Genomic DNA, 25,466 nt, shown 5'->3' with positions numbered 1-25,466 from the left:
TCTCTCTCTACCACCCCTCCCTCTCTACCACCCCTCCCTCTCTACCACCCCTCCCTCTCTACCCCCTCTCTCTCTAGGGATTGAAGAGGGAGGGTGAAGAGGAAAAGGGAGTGCAGGGGGATGATAAATGAGCCCTGCCTGCGCAGTTGGGCGCGATGCGTGAGTGGTGCAATATTGCGTTGGGGGAACGGCTTGCGTTGGGGGAATCGGTGAGTGGTGGAAGCTTACTGCACTTAACCTGCACAGTAATCACTCCATCTTCTATGTCACAACGGGAACCCATCAGCCGCGCCTGCGCAGTTGGGAGCTATAGGTGAGTGGTGGAATATTGCGTTTGGAGACCAGCCTTCCCCTGTGATGCCGCGCCGCGCACCCCCTGCCTCCCCGCGTTGGGGATGAGGTCCAATGGGTTCCACTTGGTCTAGTAACTATTAAAAGTCTGATCTTGTATGTGGATTTGTGTGTGTGTGTGTGTATAATCACATCTTCTCAAAAAAATGACGCACTAACGGTAAAATATTTACATATTCTGGTAGAGATTTTTCCCGTGGAGTCTGAAATCACCATATCTGAAAATTTCCTGCATTATTTCTCGAGTTATTACTGATAATGTTAAAAAATCTGACAAAACTTTAAATTTAAAATGGTTTTTCCTGTTAAAATAATTCCTCACAGCATCCAACACACTTTGATACAAAGTTGCAAGACAGGATCACTGACTTTTCAGCTCAATGGCATCTCACAGCAAGTGCACACTTGCAACAATGTTGCCATCATAGCTCCTGGCAGGACAGGAGCGGGAGGGTCAATTGGTATTGCAATTGGGGAGGTGCTATTGGGATTTTTTTTCCAACTCCGGTGCTGGGTGAGGCTCACGAGCTGTGATCTTTGTTGAGGAGTGCTCAAATCTTACCTTTGGCAATGGGTTGAGTTGGAGGACCACGCCTCCCGTGGGGGCTACGGGTAGGGAACGGGTGCATTGGAGCAGACCCAACCGGTCTGCACTTGGTCTAGTACTCCATAAAATTGAATGACAAGGGCAGACAGACTGCAGATGTAACAAATTAGTGAATGATAATACACATTGTTCCATTATTTGGATGAGAATTTATGCGTGTTGATGATATTCCAAAATCCCTACAAGTGCCATATGGCTTTTTATTCAGGTGCCTCTGTGTCAGAAGCTTTCAATCTATTGCATGCTTGCAAAGCAATGGCACACCTTCACAGTAGCTATGGTAACAAAAGCTCAACTTGGCCTCAGGCTGTGCAGTTCACTACTGCTCTTTTGTTTTGTGACAGAAGGTTTATTGTTGTTTTCAAATAACATTTTTTCGAGACAAAAACTGGTTTTGACATGTGTCAAAGAATTTTGGGGATACAACAGAAGGCTATATATGAAAATGCCACTGCTGTCAGGTGAAACCATTAATCTCTCAAAATTACATAATTTTCCATTTTTTAAGTTTGTAATAAAATGAAAATGTGAAAATTGGTGAAGAGGTGTGCCACATTCAAATCAAACATTTTGGATCTGATTTCATCCACTGGCATAAGTCAGGTTCAATAATTTAACACCTCCAGAAGAGTAAATGTTAGTATTATGTAACTGTGAATTGTTGGGAAGTTCAAAATACAATTGAAATCTGGAAGCATTATTTCTGGATGTTGATGAGGCAAACAATTAAGAAATGATTGAATAAGTGAGAAGGAAAGCAAAGTAATTGGGCAAATTTCATTTCCACCATTTAATTGGGAAATCTAGCATAGTAGATTGCCTGTCCCATTGTAGAACCTGTCATATTTTCATATCATTGATGTGCATATCAAGTAGTGGCGTAGCTAAAAACCATCTGATGGCTGCTCAGGCCAAGATGCTTTTAAAATGCATATATTTCTCAGTGTATATTGCAGTATACATTAAATTGAAACCACCAATTGAAATATACAGTATACATTAAATTGACACTACCAGCACAGCTACCAGATACTGTTACTAATTTTGCCAGTTACAAAAGGCATGCCAACAGCAGGTAAACATAGAAACATAGAAATTAGGTGCAGGAGTAGGCCATTCGGCCCTTCGAGCCTGCACCGCCATTCAATATGATCATGGCTGATCATCCAACTCAGTATCCCGTACCTGCCTTCTCTCCATACCCTCTGATCCCCTTAGCCACAAGGGCCACATCTAACTCCCTCTTAAATATAGCCAATGAACTGGCCTCGACTACCCTCTGTGGCAGGGAGTTCCAGAGATTCACCACTCTCTGTGTGAAAATGTGTGAGATTCACCACTCTCTGTAGGTAACCTTTCAACTGATGACACCGGGTTTGATCTTGCATTCTGCTGAGCCATTCCCCATGTATACAGGATCTCACTATCATTGGCAGGTAGGCACAACAATATTCTTAGTAATATCTTCATGATTGTGACAAAATAGATCTTGCGAGGCAATTATAGCTCAAACATTTATTCGGGCCTTCTCTCATATCTTTGCTATTTTACTGCGAAGTATACTAATTATAATCTGAAAGTACAGGATTAAATTCACAGCAGTTGAACAGAAAACATCCCTCTGTTAGTATGATCCATTCAGCATCTTTGGGTAGATTTCATTTCGCTCGAGCACCGCAGAGGAATTCCAACAAGGAAGCTTTTTTATGATATATTTGGGACTAGACTAAGTGGGACACGTTTGGTCCCCCAACGCAAATCGTTCCCCAATGCAATATTCCACCACTCACCGGTTCCCCCCAATTCAACCCGTCCACCCAACGCAATATTGCACCGCTCATGCATAGCCTCCGACTGCGCAGGCACAGCTCATTTCCCCTCATCCCTCAGCACTCCCTCCATCTCTCTTCTTTCCCCTCTCCTACCCTCCCTCAATCCCTCCCTCACCTCTCCCTCCCTCTCCTTTCCCCTACCCTCAGTCCTTCCCTTCCTCCCTCCTTCCCTCCCTCCCTAACTCCTCTCCCCTCCCTACCTCCCTCTATCCCCCACTCCTCACCTCCCCCTATCTCCCCCACCATCCCTCCTGACCTCCCCCACTGCCCTCCTCTCCCTCTGTTCCCTACTCCGTACCTCCCCCACTCCCACACTCATCTCCCTCTATTCCCCTCCTCCCCCACACTCCATACCTCTCCCACTTTCCCCCTTTCCTTACCTACCCATTCCTCTCCCTCAATTCCCCCCATACTCCCTCCTCATCTCCCTAGGATCTTTTCCCTCTCCTCCTCCTCTCCTCCAACCCCTCCCTCACCTCTGCCTCCCTCTCCTTTCCCCTACCCTCAGTCGCTCCCTCCCTCCATCCATAAAAAGCAGCATCTGCAGTTTCTTCCTGCACAGGTCATTCATTGTTAGCTGTGGTTTAGATCCCGTTGACTTGACGTTTGGACCAGTTTGCATCGTGTGTGTGCACATGTGTGAGTTACTCAAACTCCGCGCAAACTACTCGGCCACCCTGCAAACCAACTCTCCCTCCCTCCCTCTGCCCTCTCTGGCTCAGCTGCAGCTCGGCCCGTCCCCGTCCTGCCAGAACGTCCGTTGATGCCGCTCAGCCTGTCCCCGCCCTGCCTGCCCACACACCTGCTGCTGCAGCTCGGCCCGTCCCCGCCCTGCCCACCCGCCTATCTGCCTGCTCGATGTCGCCGCCAGGCCGGGCTGCGGGGCGGGGGGGGGGGGGAATGAAGTCGGTGTTCGTCATGTTGGGCACCACGAGTTTCGATGAGCTGGTGGAGAAGATCTCCTCCGAGAAGGCCTTGAGGGTGAGTTACCGCAATGGCAGAGGCGGAGGAGATGGACCCGGGGGAATGGGTAGACAGGACCACCATTATCTTAGAGGGTGTGCGGGGGAGAGGGGTGAGTGATGAGGGAGAGGGAGAGGGAGACGGGACCAGGGCTTCCACTGGGTCTCCACTGAACCCCCCCGTACGAACCACCCCTCCCCCACCGCGGCCGCCGCCGGTGGTGGGGAGATGATAGACAAGTTACTGTGAGGAGGGGAGAGAGAAGTTTGTGAGTGAGGTGGGACAGGCCGCCGCCGGTGAGGCAGGAAGGGGCATCACCATCCCGGCCGTGGCATTGACTGACAGGAGAGACCAATCTGTGTGGCGCTGACTGAAAGAATCTGAGCACGCGCGGTTTTTAAGATTTTTAAACCTCGATAACTTTTACAATGTACCATCGATCGGAACGAAACTTGTTGAACTCGCAGCACAGGAGAAGGTGAGTACCGATTTTGCGCAAATAGAAAAACGCGCAAACTTGAAGAGCACAAGATCAGAGTTTTAGTTATGTACTAGACCAAGGGGGACCCGGTGGCGTCCCGTCACCTCAACGAGCAGTTGCGGGGGTGGGGGCCTAAATCGTCACACACACACTAACCACCCCCTCCACACACACTAACCACCCACCCCACACACACACACTAACCACCCACCCCACACACACACACTAACCACCCCCTTTGATATTATATGAATATTATTCATTCACACCTTTTATCCCATCCCCCGCCCTATCCACTCACGCATAACCCCCCTCACAGGCACGGCTAGAGAGGGAGGGAGGTAGAGAGAGGGCACAGAGAGAGAGAGGGCAGAGAGAGGGGCAGAGAGTGAGAGAGAGGCAGAGAGAGAGAGAAGGGCAGAGAGAGTGAGAGAGGGGCAGAGAAAGAGGGAGGGGCAGAGCAAGAGAGGGTGGGGCAGAGAGGGAGGGAGGGGCAGAGTGAGAGAGAGGAATGGGCAGAGAGAGGGGGGGGCAGAGGGAGAGGCAGAGAGAGAGAGAGAGAAAGAGAGGGGGCAGAGAGAGAGAGTGATGGGCGGAGAGAGAGGGGCAGAGAGGGAGATAGAGGGGCATAGAGGGAGAGGTACTTTCTTCACATTCTCATCAAATTCCATGAGTTTCTTCTGGTTTTCAATTAACTTGTTAACCTGTTTCCATAACTTGTTTCATGACTTCTGGCATTTTTCCAGGAACATAACTTGGCCTTTTGACGCTGAGTTTAATGGTTGTTTTTACACATTTTCCAGAATTCGGCTCCTCTTCGCCCTCTTGTGGCTGAGCTTCAGACATACCGGTGGCTATCCCTTTAAGATGCATTTGTCGTAATAACATACTTACGCGATAACGTGTTCTTATCAAGCGGGAATTCACAACAAACTACTGTTCCTCAAAACATAATTAAATTTAAGATTCCCAAGGTCTTCTTCAAGTTTCTATGGTAAACAATCGTACTTCAGCACACCTTGTCAAGTGGAATTCAAAACACCAGCTTGGTTCAATAACATCAGCTAAGCTTGAGATTTCAATACTGAGTTTTCAATACTGCTTCTGCAGCTTTTAACTTTAAAGCTTCTCAGCCTTTCCATATACGACTTAATATAGCTGTTCTTACTCACGATTCCCTGGCTTTCGAAATTTTCAATCTTCATTCTTCAGATAGCACAGGTTTTGACCGTGTCGATTTGCCAGCGTTTGGCAGATTCTTTGTTCCAGGATTTCAAGCTCTTATCTCACTCGTAAAGATGCAGTTTTTGCTTTACTGTAACGACAATTTCTTAACTTTCCAATGTACAACTTTTAATTGCCATTACTTCTCGGAGATGTAGAAGTGATATAGCTTACTCGCTGATAGTAAAAACAAATCTTCCAGTCGTTATTTCTTGATTAATTGGTCCTTTATTAAAGTAGTACAAAACAAGAAATTATTCATATCAAGTACTCCTTATTCCAATACAAATTGTAACTTTTCGTTCTTACTAACTGTTCCATCCAGGTCGTGTCGTGTGGCGTCGTGTGGTAAAAACTGTTGTCTCTTCCATCCCCCAAGGCTAAACTGACTAGCCCACACTCTGTGGCTACACTAACCTCCTCAGATGTAGACACAGACACATATCAAATCCCATCCAGAAGCATACCAAAAAGATTCAACTAGACATCTCAATACAAAATACTTTAATATACTAACAATAACTAACTTAAGCATAAATGGCTCCTACAGAAGTGAAATGTTGTAGAAGTATCCTTCAATAGAATTGGCATCCCTCTGGTCGCACAGTAAAACATCAATGGAACGAGATAACTGTGTGAATGCATGGAATGTAACCCCAACAACCTGGATTCAGCATTGCAAAATATCAAGAAACCTCACAAGCCAAGGTGAGCAAATAGATTTTTATATGCCATACTCCACCAAATGTACCAATAGCCATACATTGCTCAATGCACTGCGCCCTGTCACCCCCCCGCAGAAGTCTAAATCAAAACTGGGGTCTTATACTCATATACCAACTCATAAATACCAGCAATAATCCATAGCAGTGACCACAGCCAAAGACATTGCACACAACTTACTAACAGATTTCCCTCACCTGCAGTGGAAGGTCGTCCAAAATATATGTTAGTAACGGCAAATTATCAGAGGCATCAATGTTGTGCAGTGTTTGTATTATATGCAAGATGCATATGGTTTTAGCAGGTTTCTCTTATTTACCCCACTTCTCTCAACATAACCATATCCTTGTATCTTTCACTTTTTAGATACTAAAGAAATCTAACATAGTCAAGCAGTGGTTGAACAGTAAAATAATATAACAAATGATATGGCATTACTTAACCTGAAACCTTCAGACATGGTCAGTTACAATTATATACAGAGTGAAAGAGATGAGGGGGAAAGGTTAGTAATACTGGTGCCATTTTCTCAAATCGCACAGTACTCAGATGACACTATAATAGGGCAGAGGGGTGATTGTTATGGGAGGAGTCAGCGTTATCTTCGGCTCCTCCCCCTAAATTTAAATCTGAAATAGAGACATCGGGGACAGATCCTCTATCTCCTATGATTGCCCCACAGGTGGAGGACAGTTGGGGAAATCAGGGAGCTAGAAGGGAGACTCCATCGACATGGGTGCCGAGATTAATTAGGGACTCCAATAGCGAGAGGATGAAATAATCCTTCTTAAAGTACCGGGATAGAACAAATAGCTTTTCAGAGGGTGAGATAGGGGGAGAATATAGATGGATTGATCCGGACATGGATAATATTATTATGTCAGAACAATTCACCACGGAAGGGGATGGCGGGACTGACATATGATGAACGAATGGATCGACTGGACTCATATTCACTGGAAGTTAGAAGGATGGGAGGGTATCTTATAGAAACATACAAAATTCTTAAGGGATTGGATAGGCTAGATGCAGGAAAAATGTTACTGATGTTGGGGGAGTCCAGAACCAGGGGTCACAGTTTAAGAATAAAGGGTAGGCCATTTAGGACTGAGACGAGGAAAATATTTTTCAGCCAGAGAATTGTGAATCTGTGCAATTCTCTACCACAGAAGGCAGTGGAGGCCAATTCACTGGATGTTTTCAAGAGAGAGTTAGACATAGCTCTTAGGGCTAACGGAATCAAGGAATATGGGGAGAAAGCAGGAACGGGGTATTGATTTTGGATGATTAGCCATGATCATATTGAATGGCGGTGCCAGGTCAAAGGGCCGAATGGCCTACTTCTGCACCTATTTTTTATGTTTCTATATTTGGACGGCATGCATAGTTGTGTGAAATACAGCAGACCACAACAAAAGACAGAAAGTGTTGGAATAATTCAGTGGGTCAGGCAGCATTCCTGGATAACATCACAGGTGATATTTCGGGTTGAGACTCTTCAGACTTCTCAACCCGAAACATCAAACATCAATGAACTCCAAGGATGCTGCCTGACCTGTTGTGTTACTCCAGCACTTGTGGGTTTTTTTTGTAAACTAATATCTGCAGTTTCTTGTTTCTACTTCTAGATTAATCCTAGAGTTGTGCGGGTTTGTAGGTTAATTGGCCTTGGTAAAATTACCCCTAGTGTGTAGGGAGTTGATATGAAGTGGGATAATATAGAGCTAGTGTGAACAGATGCTTGATGGTCGGCGTGAACTCGGTAAGTCGAAGGGCCTTACTAAACAAATACTCAAGTTTTCATCAAAATCAAACTATTATTCTGCAAACTATCTATCACCATAATGTGCAATTTATTTCTGGAGTAAACTAACGATGTTTGAAATTATTCTGGATACACGATGTTAAAAAAAATTGTAAACAATTGGTACAATTGGAGTTTGCACGTTCTTCCGATGACATATGTCGGTTTGCCCCGAGATCTTCAGTTCCCTCCCACACTCCAAAGAGGTTTGTAGGTTATTTGGCTTGGTATAAATGTAAATTGTCCCTAGTGTGTGTAGGGTAGTGTTAATGTGCGGGGATCGCTGGTTGGTGCGGACTCACTGGGCTGAAGGGCCTGTTTCCACGCTGTATCTCTAAACTAAACTAAACCACAACGAATCCTGAATCTATTTTACAACTGAATACTGCAAAGTGTGGTTCAGGCAGTAGATTCATTGATGAGGATGCCACTAATCTGCTTTATCAAATTATGGCCTTTGATATCCATGTTGATTACTGTTTACTACATAATAATAGTATAAGAGACACAAAACTGCAGATGCTTTATTCTGGAGCAAAAAACAAACTGTCGATTGAGCAGTATTATGAATGTATGAATGGCATAGTTAACATTTGGATTGAGCCCTTGCATCTGGACTGAGAGGATAGAGGGGAGATAACCAGTATAAGAGATGAGGGGGGTGGGATGAGGCAGGGGATGGCAGGAAATAGCTTGAAACAATATTTCCTTCCTTTGGTGGGAATCAGGTCTATGCACAATATTCCAGGTGTTACCTCAGTGGCCCATATATTTTCTGTAGGTCCTCATTTATAGATTATAGATATTTATTTTATTGTGTATATTGTGACTATATGACATGATAGTTGTTGGGTCATGCAACTTAAAGAAAATTGTAGATCTGGATTTTGCAATCAGTGGCAAAGCACTGATGCTTGCTCCTTTCCTTGGAGAAAGCTTACCACAACAATCTGATGAACTCCAAGGTCTTTGCTGAAGATTTCTGACATCTGATGAATGTTTTCCGTTTTCTGGTATTCTTGATGTCCAGCAATTGTGATTTCATCAAGATGGTACAGTAAAGATATAAACACATTCTCAAACACCAAATATCTTGAACAAAAAAAAGCAGCTTTTCCTTAATATTTAAATGCTCCTTTTTAAGATTAATATATGCACATAAGATTATTAAACTTGAAATATCAGAAATGAACAGAAATAAGCAAGTTGGTATTTTTAAAATTATTGTATTTTCCGATCGTTAATGTGAGGGAATTATAATCTAAATGCATCATTTTTTTAAAAACCAAAGAAATTGCTAATAATTGAATATAGTTTGGTAAATTATTAGTAACAGCATTCAACAAAGCTTAAGATTTTTCAGCAGACTTTGTAGTTGGACCAGTTCATAATATTTATTTTGATCACATTGTATTGCTACTGATGAAAGAGGGTTGAACAACAAAGAGTAATTTAAGGATTTTTATTTAACCTTGCCCGTGTGCAAATCTAACAAAGCAATCAATTCAAGGAAGCAATTGTCTTGCTAGTGTTGCAACTAAAAAATCTAAGTTTTTCAAATGTAGTGTTAACTTGATTAGCCTTTCCTAAAAATATATTTTTAAGATTCCAGTTTGTTGAATAGTTGTATTTTAAAAAGAATATTTCATGGAAAAGTATATGTTTTAATCAACATTTTTATTTAATTCCTTGTAGAGGGTAATTTTCAACATTGTCAACTTCAGCAAAACCAAGAGTCTCTACAGAGATGGAATGACTCCAGTTGTCAAATCCACCAACAGATCAAAATGGTAAAAAAACAAAATCATTCTGGCAGCAAAAATGTTGGATTTCGTTTAGCAACTGGATTGCTATAAACATGGGCCTAGGATTGATATTGCTATAATTATTTTCATTTTTTTTCTCTCAAAAATTAAATGTGAAAATCTATGACATTGAAACTGAGGGACAGATGGCGGAAAGATGTAAAACTGATATACACTACTTGCTTAGCACTGGGGGCAGCATGAGTCCAATTTGTGCAGATGTTGAAATTGCTACATTTCTCAGGGTCCAGTTCATAGGTGTCCAGCATGTCCAAGTAAAATAGATGTTAGGTTTGTAAACTAGGAGTGTAACGCTTCGTGAAAGATGTTTTGCTGAAATTGGTGTTAAGTATGGTCTGAGAAATTTGCAGCCACATTCACGGTTTCCAATATCAAGTAGATTTTTCAATTCAAGAGAAGTAAGAGTGCCCCCTGATACTGCTGAATCCTCTTGCATACCCTACTACTTCTTAATCGTATAGGAAGGTATGACTTGCAATGATAGTGCACTATTTTGTGCAGATTGATTTGGGCTGCATGGTAACGCATGCACAATCTTTGCAGAAGCAGTAATCGGACCAGATGAAAGTTCACCCGTAGGTTTTTAACCTATATTAAGCTTAGTGACAATATATTTCGGTTTTATTTAATTTAATTCAAAGTCTAAATGCCTTTTGGAAATACTGTCATGCATGTAAGAGTTGGAATGCCACATTACAAAACTTCAGTCAAGTTGCACAGAGTAACATGCAGTTCTCATCACCACACTATGGTAAGGATATACCGTAGTTAAGATAGAAAGGGTGTGGCGAAGAGTCAAAATATGTTACCTGGATTGGAGGGCTTTAGTAATCAGGAGAGATTGGATATGATAGAAAAAGACACAAAGTGCTGGTGTAACTCAACGGGTCAGGCAGCATCTTGGAAAACATGGATACGCATTATTTCAGGTTGGGACCCATCCATCCAACACATCATTCCAACATTTCTAGCACCTTCAATGTGATCGAACTAGCAGTCACATCTTCCCATTCATATCCTTTCCGTTTTGCGCAGAGACTGTTCTCTCTGGAATTACTTGCTTCATTAATCCCTTCCTACACAAACCACCTCTACCCCAGGTACTTTCCCTTGAAACCGCAGGATATGTAACACCTGTCCCCATACCACCTCCTTCATATCCATCCAACGACCCTAGCAACCCTTCCAGGTGAAACAGTGGTTCATATGTAATCTTCTCTAACCTCATCAACAACATTCAGTGCTCCTAACCAACAAACACCCCAGTCCTTTCCCCCCCTCTCTTCCCTGTGTTCCACTATGATGTACACCCATTTCTCCCTCAACCCCACTCCCATTTATAACGAGTCTGAAGAAGTATCCTGATCCAAAATTGTGCCTATCCATATTCTCCAGAGATGCTGCTAGAGTTACTCCAGCACCTTGCATCTTTTTATTCTAAACCAGCAGCTGCAGTTCCTTGTCTACATTGGATAGGATGGATCTGATTTCCCTAGAATGAAGGAGATTGAGAGGTGACATATATAAAATTATGAGAGACACAACAAAATACAGATGCTGGAATCTTGAGGGAGTCCATTGTGTTGAACTATAGTGTGATTCCAACAAGTTTTCACTTTGATTCCTATTGACCAGTTTTATGATGACTATTTAATGCTACATCAAAAACTGTCATGATTTCAAGGTCACTCAGTCTTCCATCGCCTCTGGAATTCATCTGTTGGTGTACACGTTTGGCTAATTGCTTTCTTTGTGGTCTGGAATTGTCTTCCTGACAAAATTGACAAAATGGTACTAATGGCTTCATAATAATGATTTTACTTCGGAGTCACGTGAGTGACTACGTGAAGAAGGGCCGTCCGTCTGCGTGCGCGTCATTACGTCTGAACGCAATGCGCATGACGGACTGGAGAGGCACTGTGTCATCCCAGCCGTCAGGATCGGCAGGTAAGGAAAGTTGAACTACTTACCTGCATTCTCTCGGACTTGAAGCTTTTTGTAGTTTCAGAGCCCAGATGTCGAGGAGACGGTCCGCGGGGAAGTCGGCTGCCGAAGACCGCAGCATTCCCAGTAGCGAGCGACGGTCTTGTTCCCGACATTACTGCCGGCAGAACCGGCAGGAAAGACTTGGTGCAGGAGGAGGAGCTCCGTGGTGGTCCTGCGGGACGTAAAAACCACCAGCAAGTCTGACACCCGTTGACTCAGATGAGTCCGGGGAAGAGGGATACCCTCCCTCAACGGAGAGCATCTGAGGACGACTCTCCCACATGGAGCAACTTATGGAGAAGTTGCTCCAACAATGATCTGCTCCGAAGGAGGGAGCAGTATCAGCACGGGCCTCTACAGCAGGCCGTGCCAGCAATGGGGAAAACAAAACGGGCCAGGAGTACCTAGGCAAACCCAATTGAAGGGTAGGCCAGGAGGATCCCGGATGGAGAGGATAACCTCCTTCATGGGTAACGTGTTTAAACGTTCAAAACCCACATGGAGCACCTGATGGAGAGGTGCTCCACAATGATATACTCCAAAGGAGGGAGTTATCAGCCCGGGAATTATGGAGAACCCGCAGGCAGCGGCACCTGTTTCAGGGCTGCACAAATGTCTCCTGCTCTGAGGAGAGGAGCATCTACGGTCAGTTTCAGTCTGACCCAAAGCAAGAATCTCATTTAGGTCCGCTGGAGGTGCCATGTCAGCGCAAGTATCCTCAGGGGCCTGCGGCAGCACCTGTTTTCAGGGCTGCCTACAAATCTCACTCTCAGTGCAGCGGAGTGTGAGTGATCAGTAGGTAACTGATCTCGAATTTAAAGTATGAACATACTGAAGCACATGCATACGGCCTCAAGAGCCAGCAGTTGGCAGAATATTCGCACAAATGCCGGCAAGGGAACAGCGCTATCAGGGTGACATTGGAGAAACTAGCCGCCGAATCCTCTCTTCAGGTAAGACCAGAAGAAGGAAGCAAAAGCTGTCGGACCAATCAAGGTACAACGACAAGCAAACTTCATCAGTAGGCGACAAACACACCCCACACCTCCATAGGGGATAAGCAGTTCACTGAAGCCGGTGGTAGCTTGAAAGCTGGGCACGGAAATATGATCAGAGTCGTCTTTCAAGGCAGACTCAGAATTATGGCCAGAATTGTCTTACAAGGCAAGCTCAGTATGATAAGGTTTTCAGACCAAGACCCAAGCAGAGGTCAGGAGAAACATGGAATCCACACTCCCTACCAGTCCTACTCCCAATCAAGGAGAGAAAAGGAACCCGCATCAGGGGCCTTTGGGTTTACCACAAGACCACCGGTAGCCATGGAGGTAGGTGGGTCTGGGTTTACCGAAACAAGGGATTGTGGACCAGTTACATGTTGGTAATTTTACTCTTGTGTTTTTGTTCAAAATGACAATAACATGAATTTCAGATCTGGTTTTAAAAAACAGATAACAACATGTGATTATTTTACTGCACAACATACATAGGTTCCAAGCAGACTTGGAACTCGGACCGGAGTTGTCTTCGAGGCAGGCCCAGTATTATGGGCAGGATTGCCTTCCAGGACAGGTGACAGATGGAGGATGTCACTTCATCCAGGTTTAACTCATTTGTGCAGTATAGACTTTCAGAACAGTAAAATTTTGTTATGGTCTAACAACTGTTTTTATAGGAGCTTCCTATAAAATGGTCACATGGCATGCATCAACCTCAAAGATGCATACTATTCGGTGTCTATTCACTAAGAACAGGAGATATTTGAAGTTTAACTGGATGGCATGGCTCTGCCAAATGGGTTGACAGCAGCTCCTAGACTATTGACTAAACTACGGAAACCAATTCTGGGACTACAAAGGTCTCAAAACCACATAGTAATGGCATATTTGGAGGACATTTTCAATTTGGAGTCACCAAGAATTGGCAGAAGCATGTCAAAGCAAACCAAAACCCTGTTTGAAAGAATTGGTTACCTCATCCATCCAGTCAAATCAAAATTGACACCTACAAGGGTAATTGATTACCTAGGATTTACTATTAAAAACAGTAAATATGTTGGTGACTTTGCCTAGGGGCAAACAACAAGATTAAGTAAGCCTGCTATGACCTGATAGTCAAATACTAGCCATCTATCAGGCAAACAGCGAGTGTAATTGGCAAATAGTACCTGCATTTCCAGCAGTACGTCACGGGCCTTTGCATTACCAGAATTTACAGCGAGCAAAGGAACGAACACTCAGATTACATGCAGGCCAAATTGGCAAAACTATGGATTACCAGCAGAGGCCATTGTTGATAAACTATGGTGGATAACGAAGGAGAGACAGCTCAAGGGAAATTTTGCTCGAAAGCCATCGGTGGTTCAGACCAATGCTAGCGGCTAAGGATGGGGAGCCACAAACACAGTCTAGAGCTGTGGGGGCAGATGGAATGAGCAGGAGTCTGTAATTCCCCAACACAGGGAATCAATTACCCAGAATTGTTGGGGGCACAATATGGACTCAAGGTTTTCTGTAGCGATATGCAACCTGTGCTTGTTCAAATTCAGATTGATAACACCACTGCGGTGGCATATATCAATCACAAGGGTGGTGTAAAATCTGTATCTTGCGACAGATTGTCGAACCTCATTTGGCACTGGTGTATCGAGAGGAATATTTGGGTTACAGCGGTCTATCTACGAGGTAGATATAACACGGTGACAGATGCTGGATCACAAATGTTTAATAACAACACAGAATGGATGTTGAATCGGGCAGTATTTAACGAAATAAGTACACGATTTGGCATACCAGATATTGATCTGTTTGCATCTAGTCCAAACCATCAGTTACCCAGATATGTGTCCTGCGAGCTGAATCCAGGAGCTAAGGCAGTGGATGCTTTCTCCCTCAATTAGGGAGGAATGTTTATGTATGCTTTCCGCCAATTTGTCTCACAAACCGATGCTTGACCAAAATCAAGCAAGACTAAGCCACAGGCATATTGGTAGTGCCAGATTGGCCTACTCAAGCCTGGTTCCCAAAAAATTTGGGAATTATAGTCCAGCCAGTTATGGCTGTACCCAAGAGCAGGGACCTCCTAGTGAACCCAGTTACAGGGAGCAATCATCCACTACATGAACGTATTAACTTGTTGGTCTGCAGATTTTGAGGAAGCCATGTCAAGGCATAGGACTGTCCGAACAAATACAACACAGTTCGGATAACGGATGTCTTGGAGTAGCTATCAACTCTGTACCATAACTATAAACAAAGTTATAGTGCAATCTATAGTGCCAGAGGCGCACTCTCCTCCTATCTGATGCTGGAAGCATTGCACGGGTCGATAGGAACGCACCCCTTTACAACAAAATTCATGAAGGGAATTTACAACTTAATACCTCCAAGGCCAAGCTACATGGACACATGGGATGTGAGCGTGGTACTAACCCTACTTTGACAGTGGGGACTGCCTGTAACTAACCCTGAAGGTGGTATGCTGACAAAGAGTCCAGACACTGCAAAAGTTACAGTTGGACTACATGACCACCAATATGAACAACATAACATTCCTAATCAGGAACCTGATAAAACAGAGCAGGCCAGGAATGCCAGGGATGGAGATCCAGTTCTTGGCATATCCAGAGGACCAACGGTTGTGTGTGTGGTAACGTACTAACACCACTATCTGAGAGTTACGGAGAACCTCAGAGGCTCAGAACAATCGGTCCTCATCAGCCATAAAAAAACCACACCAGAAGGTATCAACTCAAATCATCTCCAGATGGTCAAAGGAGGTAATGGCGGTAGCAGGAGTGAACATTTATATCGTTAAATCTCACTCCACCAGGGCTGCATCTACGTCGGCAGCAAGAGCTATGGATGTGCCCCTTAACGACATCCTAGTGGCTGCAGGATGGACGAATGAAATAACGGTCCACCGGTTTTTATAACAAACCCATAACCGGACTGGGGGTGTTTGCACGTACCATTTTAAGTTCTGTCCCTTAGTTTCCCCCCAAGGTTGGGAGGGGTAACTTTTTTAAAAACCTTTCTTTCATTTAAAGCATCAGTTTCTTTACTTAACTACGTAATGTCTGAATGCTTTAATGATTACACGCATCCATGGTCAATCCATTCAGTGTGTGACGCTTGGATTCGTAACCGGCGTAAAATCACAGAGCTTTGAAATCTTCACGTAGTCACTCAAGTGACTCCGAAGTAAAATAGTAAGATTAAACGAGAACTTACCAGTTTGAAGTTTGATCTTGATTTTATGAGGAGTTACGATGAGCGATTACGTGCCCACCGCTCCCACCCTCATAGTATCAAGGTCATATGGAAGTTCAAGTTTTTCACAATCTTACTATTCTCAGGTCTTCTTTTTTATCTGTGATTTAACTTTGAAGATTGACGCGCACGCAGACGGACGGCCCTTCTTCACGTAATCGCTCATCGTAACTCCTCATAAAATCAAGATCAAACTTCAAACTGGTAAGTTCTCGTTTAATCTTACTATTAATCAGAACAGTAAATTGGGTGTTACCAAATGATATACATGATATTATATTTGGCCAGGTAATAACTAGGTTTATTTGTAATCCTACAATATTTCAAAGAAAGTTATCATATAACTGAAGAAGGGTCATGACCCTAAACATCACCCATATATTCCGTTGGTTTAATTATGCCTAGTGTTAGGCTGATTATTCACTGAAATTAAAAAATTATGACGAATATGTGATGTGGTACAAAATAATTACTCTAGAAAACAGATGTATATGACCAAGGGTTAAAGTAGTTTATGGACTGTTTTCAGGAATGGAACCCTTCATACCGAGTAGTATTTCACGTTCTTAAAAATTGTGTGTAAAAGAAATGCAATAAACAATTGCAAAGGCATTGTTTAGCAACAATTGCAAAGGCATTGTTTAGCAACAATTTAAAATCCATTTTAAATTGCATTGTGAAGTTAGCAGCCACAACACAAACCTTTTTTAATTGGGATATACTACCCTTGTGCTCAACAGTTTTGTGTCAAAACCAACATAGTAATATTTATCTCACTTAAAATATAAAATGGTGATTTATGTCAATCGAGCATCAGTACCATTTTTTTCAAAAGCAATTGGATTTACATGGCACTGGCAGTGAATCTTTCAAGCAAATTGTTCCATATAGATGAAAATGTATATGAATGGTAATGGATTATGTAGCTTTATTAGTGACTCAGAGCCTAGAGGAATGAGTCCAAATCTTACCAATGCATTTAAATTCAGTTTAAAAAGCCTGAGTAATAAAATGCTATGGTCAGTAAAAGTGCCCATTAAATTGTCTGTCAAATTGCTGTTTAAAAATGTAACTGATACACAAATAGTCTTCAAGGAAGAAAACTTACAAAGCTTTGTATTTTCATTACTCCAGTCTTTACTCTCTTTTGAGGTGGCTGAGCAGGCACTTTAATTGCATTAATTTATCTAGTTCCACTGAGCGTCCAGAGCTAGATTTAGTTCAGTTCAGAGATGCAGCATGGAAACAGGCCCTTCGGCCCACTGAGTCCACCCCTACCTATTCACACTAGTTCAATGTTATCCCACTCTCTACACACTTGAGGCAATTTACAAAGGTCACTTAACTTACAAATCTGCACGACTTTAGGATATGGGAGGAAACCTGAGCACCAGGTGGAACACAAGGAGTTTGTGCAAACCTGGCACAGACAACTTCCAAGGTCAGGATCAAACTCTGTCTCTGGAGCTATGAAGCAGCAGCTCTATCAGAAGAGTCTGAAATCTTAGTTCTTAGAGTCTGAAGAAGGATCCCAGCCCAAAACGTCACCTATCCATGTTATCCAGAGATGCTGTCTGACCCACTGAATTATTCCAGCATTTCGTGTTTTTCTTTGGTAAACCAGCATCTCCAGTTCCTTGTTTCTACCAGCTGTGGAACTTGATTTTTCAAGGATGAGGAGGGAATTATGTTATTTGACTAAAAGGTGCATGAATGAAAAGTCACAATGAGAGCCGTGTTCAAACGAAGTGTAACTTGTGTTTCTCCATTTCTTGAGTTTGCTGACTATTTTATTGGTTGCACCAGCCTCATTTGTTTGAAGGTTGGTGGTTACCATGACAAGGTAGGCAGGTTTGGAAGATTAAATCACATAGGATCCAAGGCGAGCTGGCCAATTGGATCTAAAATTGGCTTGGAGGTAAGAAATACAGGGCGGAGGTAGAGATTTGTTTTCAGAATAAAGGCTTGAAATGATTGATATGCCACAGGGTTCAGTTGTATTATTTACATGAATGATTTGGATATGAATGTACATGCCATCCATAGAAAGTTTGCAGCTGACACTAAAATTGGTGATAAGCCCATCATCACCTCAACTTACTTAGAAGATTGAGGAGATTTGGTATGTCAACGAATACTCGGTTGAACTTTTACGGGTGTACTGGTTGCATCACTGCCTGGTTTGGCAACTCGAAAGCTCAGGAACAAAGAAGATGGCAAAAAGTGGTGAATACTGCCTAGTCCATCACTGGTACTGACCTCTCCACCATCAAAGGGATCTACAGGAGTTGCTGCCTCGAAAAGGCAGCCAGCATCATCAGAGAGTCGCACCACCCTGGCCACGCTCGCATCATTAATTATGGCATTTGCCTTTCAATTTTAGACTGCCACATTATGTGGGTGGGATTTATGACGTAGTCAAGGGCGTGTTTGGTGCTGAGTTTCTTGCGCAGAAGGCTAGTTTTTAGTTTAGTTTTGGATTTACATGGGGAAGCTATATCCTTCGACCATGTGAAGTGTAACTGAGACACGAGGAGTTTTGTAACTTTTAAAGTGATATGCTGGAGTTTGACGAAGATGAAAGTGTACGAGTCAGAGTATAAGGTTGGATGTATATCTTATTGTGTTTCTTCAACAATAAATAAACTATTAACCAAAAGACTGTGATGAAGCTTTATCTGTGAAGAAGCTCTGAAGGCCTCACGGAGAGCTCACATGCGTATTACGACAATCTCCTTAGTGGTTAGAGGGAGTAATCTCTTGAACGATATAAAAATCTGCTGCTACATAAAGTCCAAGGACACCTCTGACAGGAGGTGAAAGCCAGTGCCAGAGAGTGGGACAGAAGACTAGGCTAGGATCTCGAAAGAGGTTTTAGCCAGAAGACCGGCTCCAGCCGAAGAACTGAAGCCAATAGATCTCGGCTAAAGATGGCCTAGAGGTTTATCGACAGTGACACGACTTATCTGAAGATTGAAGACATTATAACGAACATGAATAGAACGACTTATTCCTTTTGAATTGTAGCTGTAAAGGGCCTGTCCCACGAGCATGCGAATGCATGCGGCAAGCGCGACCAAACCAGAAGCGGGGGCCGCGTGGAGGTCGAGTGATCCCCGTACAGGGCCGATCCCACCAGCATGCGACTGCATGCGGCGAGCGCAACCAAACCAGAAGCGGGGGCCACGCGGAGGTCGAGTGAGTGACGTGAAGTTCGAGCGAAGTCCGCGGAAAGTTCTCGCTAGGCGTATGCCATCATGACGCTGCGTACAGCGTCGAGACGGTGCATACGCCCGTCGAGGCGGTGCGTAGGGCCTCAATGCGGCTGCGGGCTGACAGGCCGTTGCCGCGCGGAATTTTTGGACAGCGTCAGTTTTTCGGAGCCCCACGCGATGTCGGGACCAGCTCCGCACAACTCCATACGGCTCCGGCTATCGAAGTGGGACCAGCCCCGCGAGGCCGTACGTCTCAAGGGACCACGTTAGGTCGCGATTCCCGCATGCAGTCGCATGCTCGTGGGACAGGCCCATAAAGCTTTAATTTTAAACGGTTTCTGTAAAGAAGAGCCAGATAAATGAATGCGAGCCACATGCTTGGAAGATAGCCAATAAAAAGTGTTTTTCCACTGCCTGGAGAAATCCAGATGTCTGACCTTGGATTGTTTTGAAGTCAAGATAAGACACATTCCTTTTGAAATAACGTCATTATTAAGTTAGTGGATGTTGAGGGATGTAGTCTGGATATCCAGTTTGTTATTGTTCCTGAGAAAGATGTTTACAATAAATTGGAGCAAAATTGAAGAAGACCTTGTTCATTCAATTTAAAGACTTGGCAATCTGCCAAGACCTGTTTAAATCCATGGAGCCGAAAGAAGAAGAGCCACACCAGAGGAACCACAAGGTGGCAGAGCCAGGCTAAAGTATCGAGAAGATGCAGATAATACCCAGGCTGCCTACCTGGAAAAAAAGATAACCCTTTCTGGCTTAAGTCCTCCCTCCACCACCTCCAGTTTAAATTCCATTTGGAATATTTTGTAGGACCAAGAAACCAAGAAACCAAGAAGGAGAGAAACAAGTTCTGGAAACAGGTTACCAGATTAATTGAGAAACAGAAGAAACGCGATCAAAGTAGAATCTAATCTGAGCCATCTATGTAACCTCTGCCAGGAGGTTCAAGATAAACATAATGCATTGATGGACTCAGAGCCATATCTGCAAGAAAGCAAAAGACACACCCAGTGGTATGAAGTACAGCTGAAGCTATTCAATGATTACATGGATGACGCGGACGAGTGGTTATCTGAAATGATACCACAACTTACGCGCTCAACAGCTGAAAGTGCGATGCTACACGGTGCCGGAATGGAAGGTGAAATTACACCACGAGATAATATCTCGAACGTATTTACACGAAGATCAGGACATAAATCAGGTTCTATAGCCAGTTCGGTATCAAGGGTTTCTGCTTGATTGAGAGTTGAAGCGGATCTAGTCACTCGCTCAATAGAAGTGGATGCCTTGAAGAAGAAACATGAGATTGAGCGACAAGAAGAACAGATGAAAGAAGAGAGGACACGACAGAAGGAGGAGATGAGGCGAAGAAAGGAAAATCTGGAACTAGACACAAAGATGGCGGTGGCCAAATCAAAGAAGGAGATATTGGAAAGTGAGGGTTCAAGATGCAGCTCTAGAGCATCAAAGACGATGAACTCTGGACAAGGAGGAAAAACTGCTCCAAGTGAGTTGGCAGTTGGATCAATTCCAATCAAGGTCCATCAGATTTCACGGCTTTGAACACCCATTGGAACAGAGGAAGATGGGTAAAACTTCAACTCAGCAAATTGGTGCTAGATCGAAACAAACTACTTATGGGGAGGCTCGGGACAAACCAATAGGGGATTACGCTTTTCTGAGGCCTGGTGCACAGGCTCGAGCAAGCCAGTTTGAGCCAAGGCCTGTCTATCGTCTGTTGGAGCCAAGGCAAGGTTATCAGGATGGATTGGCGAATAGGCGAACAGGATCAGCATTGGCGAATAGGCAAGCTGAATTCAACCAGATCATAGCTCGACAAAATACCTCTCTCACTCTACCACCAGCAGAAATTCCTACATATGATGGAGATCCTTTGTGGTATGAAGCTTTCGTAAGGGCATTAGAAAAAATATTATGAACGAAAATTACGAATGAAAAGGAGCGCTTACGATTTCTGGTGAAGTACACAAGCGGAGATGTTCAGGGACTTGTGGAAAGTTGTCTAAATGAGCCTGATGGCCAAGGCTATAAAGAGGCTAGAAGATTATTAAAGAATGTTTTGGTAATGAACAGAGGATTGCTAACGCATACATGGAGAAGGCCCATGCGTGGAAAGAAATCAAGCCAGAAGATGGGGAGGCATTGAGTAATTATGCAATATTTCTTAGAGGTTGTTGCAGCTCGATGAAAAATCCACATGGAGGAGATGAATCTTGCAAGGAAAACTAGAGTCGTCATTAGTAAGCTGCCCAGAAGACTGAGAGAAAAGTGGAGCGATAAAGCAGGCAGAATATTGGATAAGAAGAAGCGAGTAGCCAGGCTACCAGACCTGGTGAAATTCTTGGACAAGCAATTCTTGGACGGTACATGTTAGAGCCACACCACGGGACTATTGAAGATCATAAACCAATTGCAACTAACGAAGGTTCTACATTTACCAAAACTGAAGAAAGATCAGAACCTAAGAGAAGTAGTTTTGCTAACACAACAATACCTGTTGAAACGACAGATGGAATGAAAGGAGATGTATAAACTATCAAGCAAGTAGGATTTTGTGGTTTTGTAATGAAGTTGGTCACACCATAAGATGGTGTTGAAGATTCAAGGTGAAAGAATATGAAGAAAAGATGGATTTCTTGAAAAAGAAGGGAATCTGTTTTGGATGTTTGAACAAAGGACATATGGTGAGAGACTGTAAGAGTCCTATAATTTGTTATCAGTGCAAGCAATATCCTGAAGCACTTCACACTGTAAAGAAGCCCCCAGAGCATTGGGAAGGGGAAGAAACGCTACCAGAGCAAATGGAGGAGAAGGAGCCGGAGCAAACAGAACAGAAGGAGAAGCCAATTACTAGTGATGCCATGACCTTGCCTCAAGTAACTGCTCATATTGTGGCCGGGGTTGAAGCCTGCATCTTTTCTACCTTACCAGTACAGGTAAGGAATAGTAAGATTAATACAGTGTTGGATCACGGAGGTTCGGCTACCTTTTGCACAGAAAACCTAACGAGAAGGCTGAACATCGCAGAAGAGACAAAGATTTGATTGCGTACCAGGAATAAAGATAAAGAGAGCATGAGTCATTACATTACAAGTATGGAAATATCCAGTTTGGATGAAGATAATTTTATACCAATATCTGAAGTGTTTACACATGGAACCATGCCTGTTGGTCATCAACATATACCCAGACATGAAGACTTGAAACAATGGCCTTACCTGAAGGATGTCAAAATATCTGAAATCAATTCTTGTGTTGACCTACTTATCGGAACGAATGTTTTCAAGGCATTGGAACCTATACAGATTGTGAGGAGCCAAGGTGATGGACCGTATGCAGCGACTTGGATGGGTTATCTATGGCTCCTTGAGAAGGAATAACGAAAGCGGGAGGCAGAAGAACTACCCTGCCATTGCTGTTAATCAAATATCTACTGATGAATTAGAAAAGCTGGCGATGAAGCGATACAATCTAGCAATGTTACAACATTTTGAGATTTTAAAAATCAAGTCTGCAATTTATCCCATCCGATAAAGCATAAAAAGAAGTTTAATTTGACACCTAATTCACTTTCATATCTTCAGTATTAAAAAAGTTATGGTCATTTTCATACTCAGAAATTAGCATCTTGTTCCCTATTGCTTTTCCATTGATATAACTCAAAAGCTGGGACCAAGGACAGTCAAAAGCCCATAACTTTCTTAAAAATTAAGAGAACTGAATGAAATTTTCAGTTATTATAGATTGAAGCATTCTGAAACAAATATGAAACAATCTTACTTGGATGACCTGAAATTAAAGCATATAATTAGTTAGTTACCCAATTGTAGCTAATTACAAAATTCAATTACTAGATCTAAACATCTATCCATTTCTTAAGAAAAAGTTAACATTTGTAAATAGCCTAAGTGTCCAAATAACATTCACATAATAATTCCCAATATAACATGATTTTTAAATCTCATGGTCATGAATTTATAGGCCAAATGGAAGGAATTTAGTGTTTAATTCCCGTAAATTAATGGCCATTTTAATCATCTTGCGAGTGGGTTTTTGTGGACCGCGCTGGTTTGGAACGTTGCAGTTGCAGTGAATTTAAACCTCATATCGGCAGGAAAAATACTGCCGGTTCGTATATTTACATAATGACATTTTCGCAACGTGAAATTTTGATTAAAGGCATCCTTAGAAGCAAGTTTATATATAAAATAAACGGCTTTCCTTTACCTGTCCTGTACATGAAATCCGTCCGCGTTGTTGGCGTTGATGGCTTTAGAAGATTATTTTTAATTTACTATGTTCATAAAATATTCAGTGCAGTTTAAAAGAAACTTAATAAAACGGCAGTCGAAGCGATTATTCTTTAGCAGCTAAACAGCCTGACAGAAATCGATTTCATCAGGCTGGAGAAACAAGGCATTTTAAACCCGCCCCCCTCTCAAATCGCCAAAGTCGCGCACACGGGCAGCGATAGATCTGCAGCGCCGCTGAAGGTAAGTTTTGTAACATACCTATACAATCATGACATCAATGAAAGTACCAATAAGCATTCTGAAGAAATGTCTAGAGAAGAGTTAAGGTTTGTGGATATTATGACCTACACAGTAAAGATTGACGGACACTATTGTCTGGACTTACCTTTCAAACAAGAAAGTGTTAATCTGCTGAATAATCATCGTATGCCAGAGCAATGCAACCAGAATTTGAAACGTGTTTGGCGAGAATACTAAATTTCATGAAGTAATAATCTCTTTGAAGAATAATTTCTACATGGATGATTGCTTAAAATCCATGTCTACTGAGCAGGAAGCAATTCAAATGGTAAAACATCTGACTTCCCCTTGCAATAAGGGAGGATTCATACTTTCCAAGTGGATCAGCAACAATTGTGAAAGCATTCCACCAGATGATAGAATCAAAGAAACCAGAGAGTTGGATTTGGACAAAGACAATTTGCCAAAGGAAAGAGCATTGGGAGTTACTAATGTTTCACAATTGAAATATGTTAACACAAAAGAAAATCCTGTGGATTAAGTTTATAGAGAACTGACAGCGAACCGCTTCTTAAGCGATAAGAGATGGATCAATGAATTAAAGTCTCTCTGTAAGCCAGACACAGAATGGCCAAAGATTGAGCTGGGATTTTAAATCTGTGCTAATGATCCGGAAATTTATAACGGTGAACTTTATTGCTAAAAATCCTGTTATTCTCTCGAAGGATTTTCACACTTCAACATTGTTGTTACAACACATCCATGAGTTGATCGGGCATGGAGGAAGAAGTTCCATGCTATCAAATGGACTTTTATGTTTTGGACTATATACACTGGATATCATGCCTGATGTTAAGGGTTTGGTGTGCACGGTACGACTTTAAGCTAAAAACAGTGTTTTAATTAGACCAATAATCAAGTTAGTCTCCTTAGTGTCTAGAGGGAGTAATCTCTTAAACAATATAAAAATCTGCCACTACACTCCTGCCATTGGGAAGAATGTATAGGAGCCTGTAACGTCCAGGTTGAGGAGCAGCTTCTTCCCATCAACCATCCGGCTATTAAACACTACAACCTCTAAATATGCTCCGAACTTCATAGACTTAGTTTAGTTTAGAGATATAGTGCGGAAACAAGCCCTTCGGAACACCGACAAGTGATCCCCGCACACTTACACTATCCAACACACACTAGGGACAATTTACATTTATAACAAGCCTATTAGCAAACAAACCGGTACGTCTTTGGAGTGTGGGAGGAAATTGAAGATCTCGGAGAAAACCCACGCGGTCACGGGGAGAACATACAAACTCCATACAGACAGCACCCATTGTCGGGATCAAGCCCGGATCTCTGGCGCTGTAAGGCAGCAACTCTACTGCTGCCCCATCATGCCACCCATACGTGATTTTGTTTTTATATATGTACTGAACTGTTTTTGTTGTTTATAATGATGTTTACAGAATACTATGTTAACATATCTGTTGTACTACTGCAAGTAAGAATTTAATTATTCCATTTCTGAACATATGACATTAAAATAATCTTGACTTGACTGAAGAAGGTTATCTGTGATTACAATGGGATTTTGATCAACTTTGTCAGTGGGCCAAGGCATGGCAAATTCAGTTGAATATGAGCTGTTGCATTTTGGTAA

At 42.8% G+C, this 25,466-nt stretch overlaps 1 protein-coding gene across 1 annotated transcript in view; it reads left to right on the top strand.

Annotated features, from left to right (window-relative positions):
• Positions 1 to 25,466, top strand: part of agbl4 (AGBL carboxypeptidase 4) — a 472,100-nt gene that overhangs the window by 80,158 nt on the left and 366,476 nt on the right. The window contains exon 5 of the mRNA XM_033027816.1: positions 9,681 to 9,775. Within this exon, the coding sequence (XP_032883707.1) occupies positions 9,681 to 9,775 (95 nt within the window). The remainder of the gene's footprint in view (positions 1 to 9,680; positions 9,776 to 25,466) is intronic.

The sequence above is a fragment of the Amblyraja radiata genome, chromosome 10 (assembly GCF_010909765.2).
Source record: "Amblyraja radiata isolate CabotCenter1 chromosome 10, sAmbRad1.1.pri, whole genome shotgun sequence".
Taxonomy (NCBI): Eukaryota; Metazoa; Chordata; class Chondrichthyes; order Rajiformes; family Rajidae; genus Amblyraja; species Amblyraja radiata.
The sequence above is the reverse complement of the archived record's forward strand: the minus strand, read 5'-3'. Positions and strand labels throughout refer to the sequence as shown.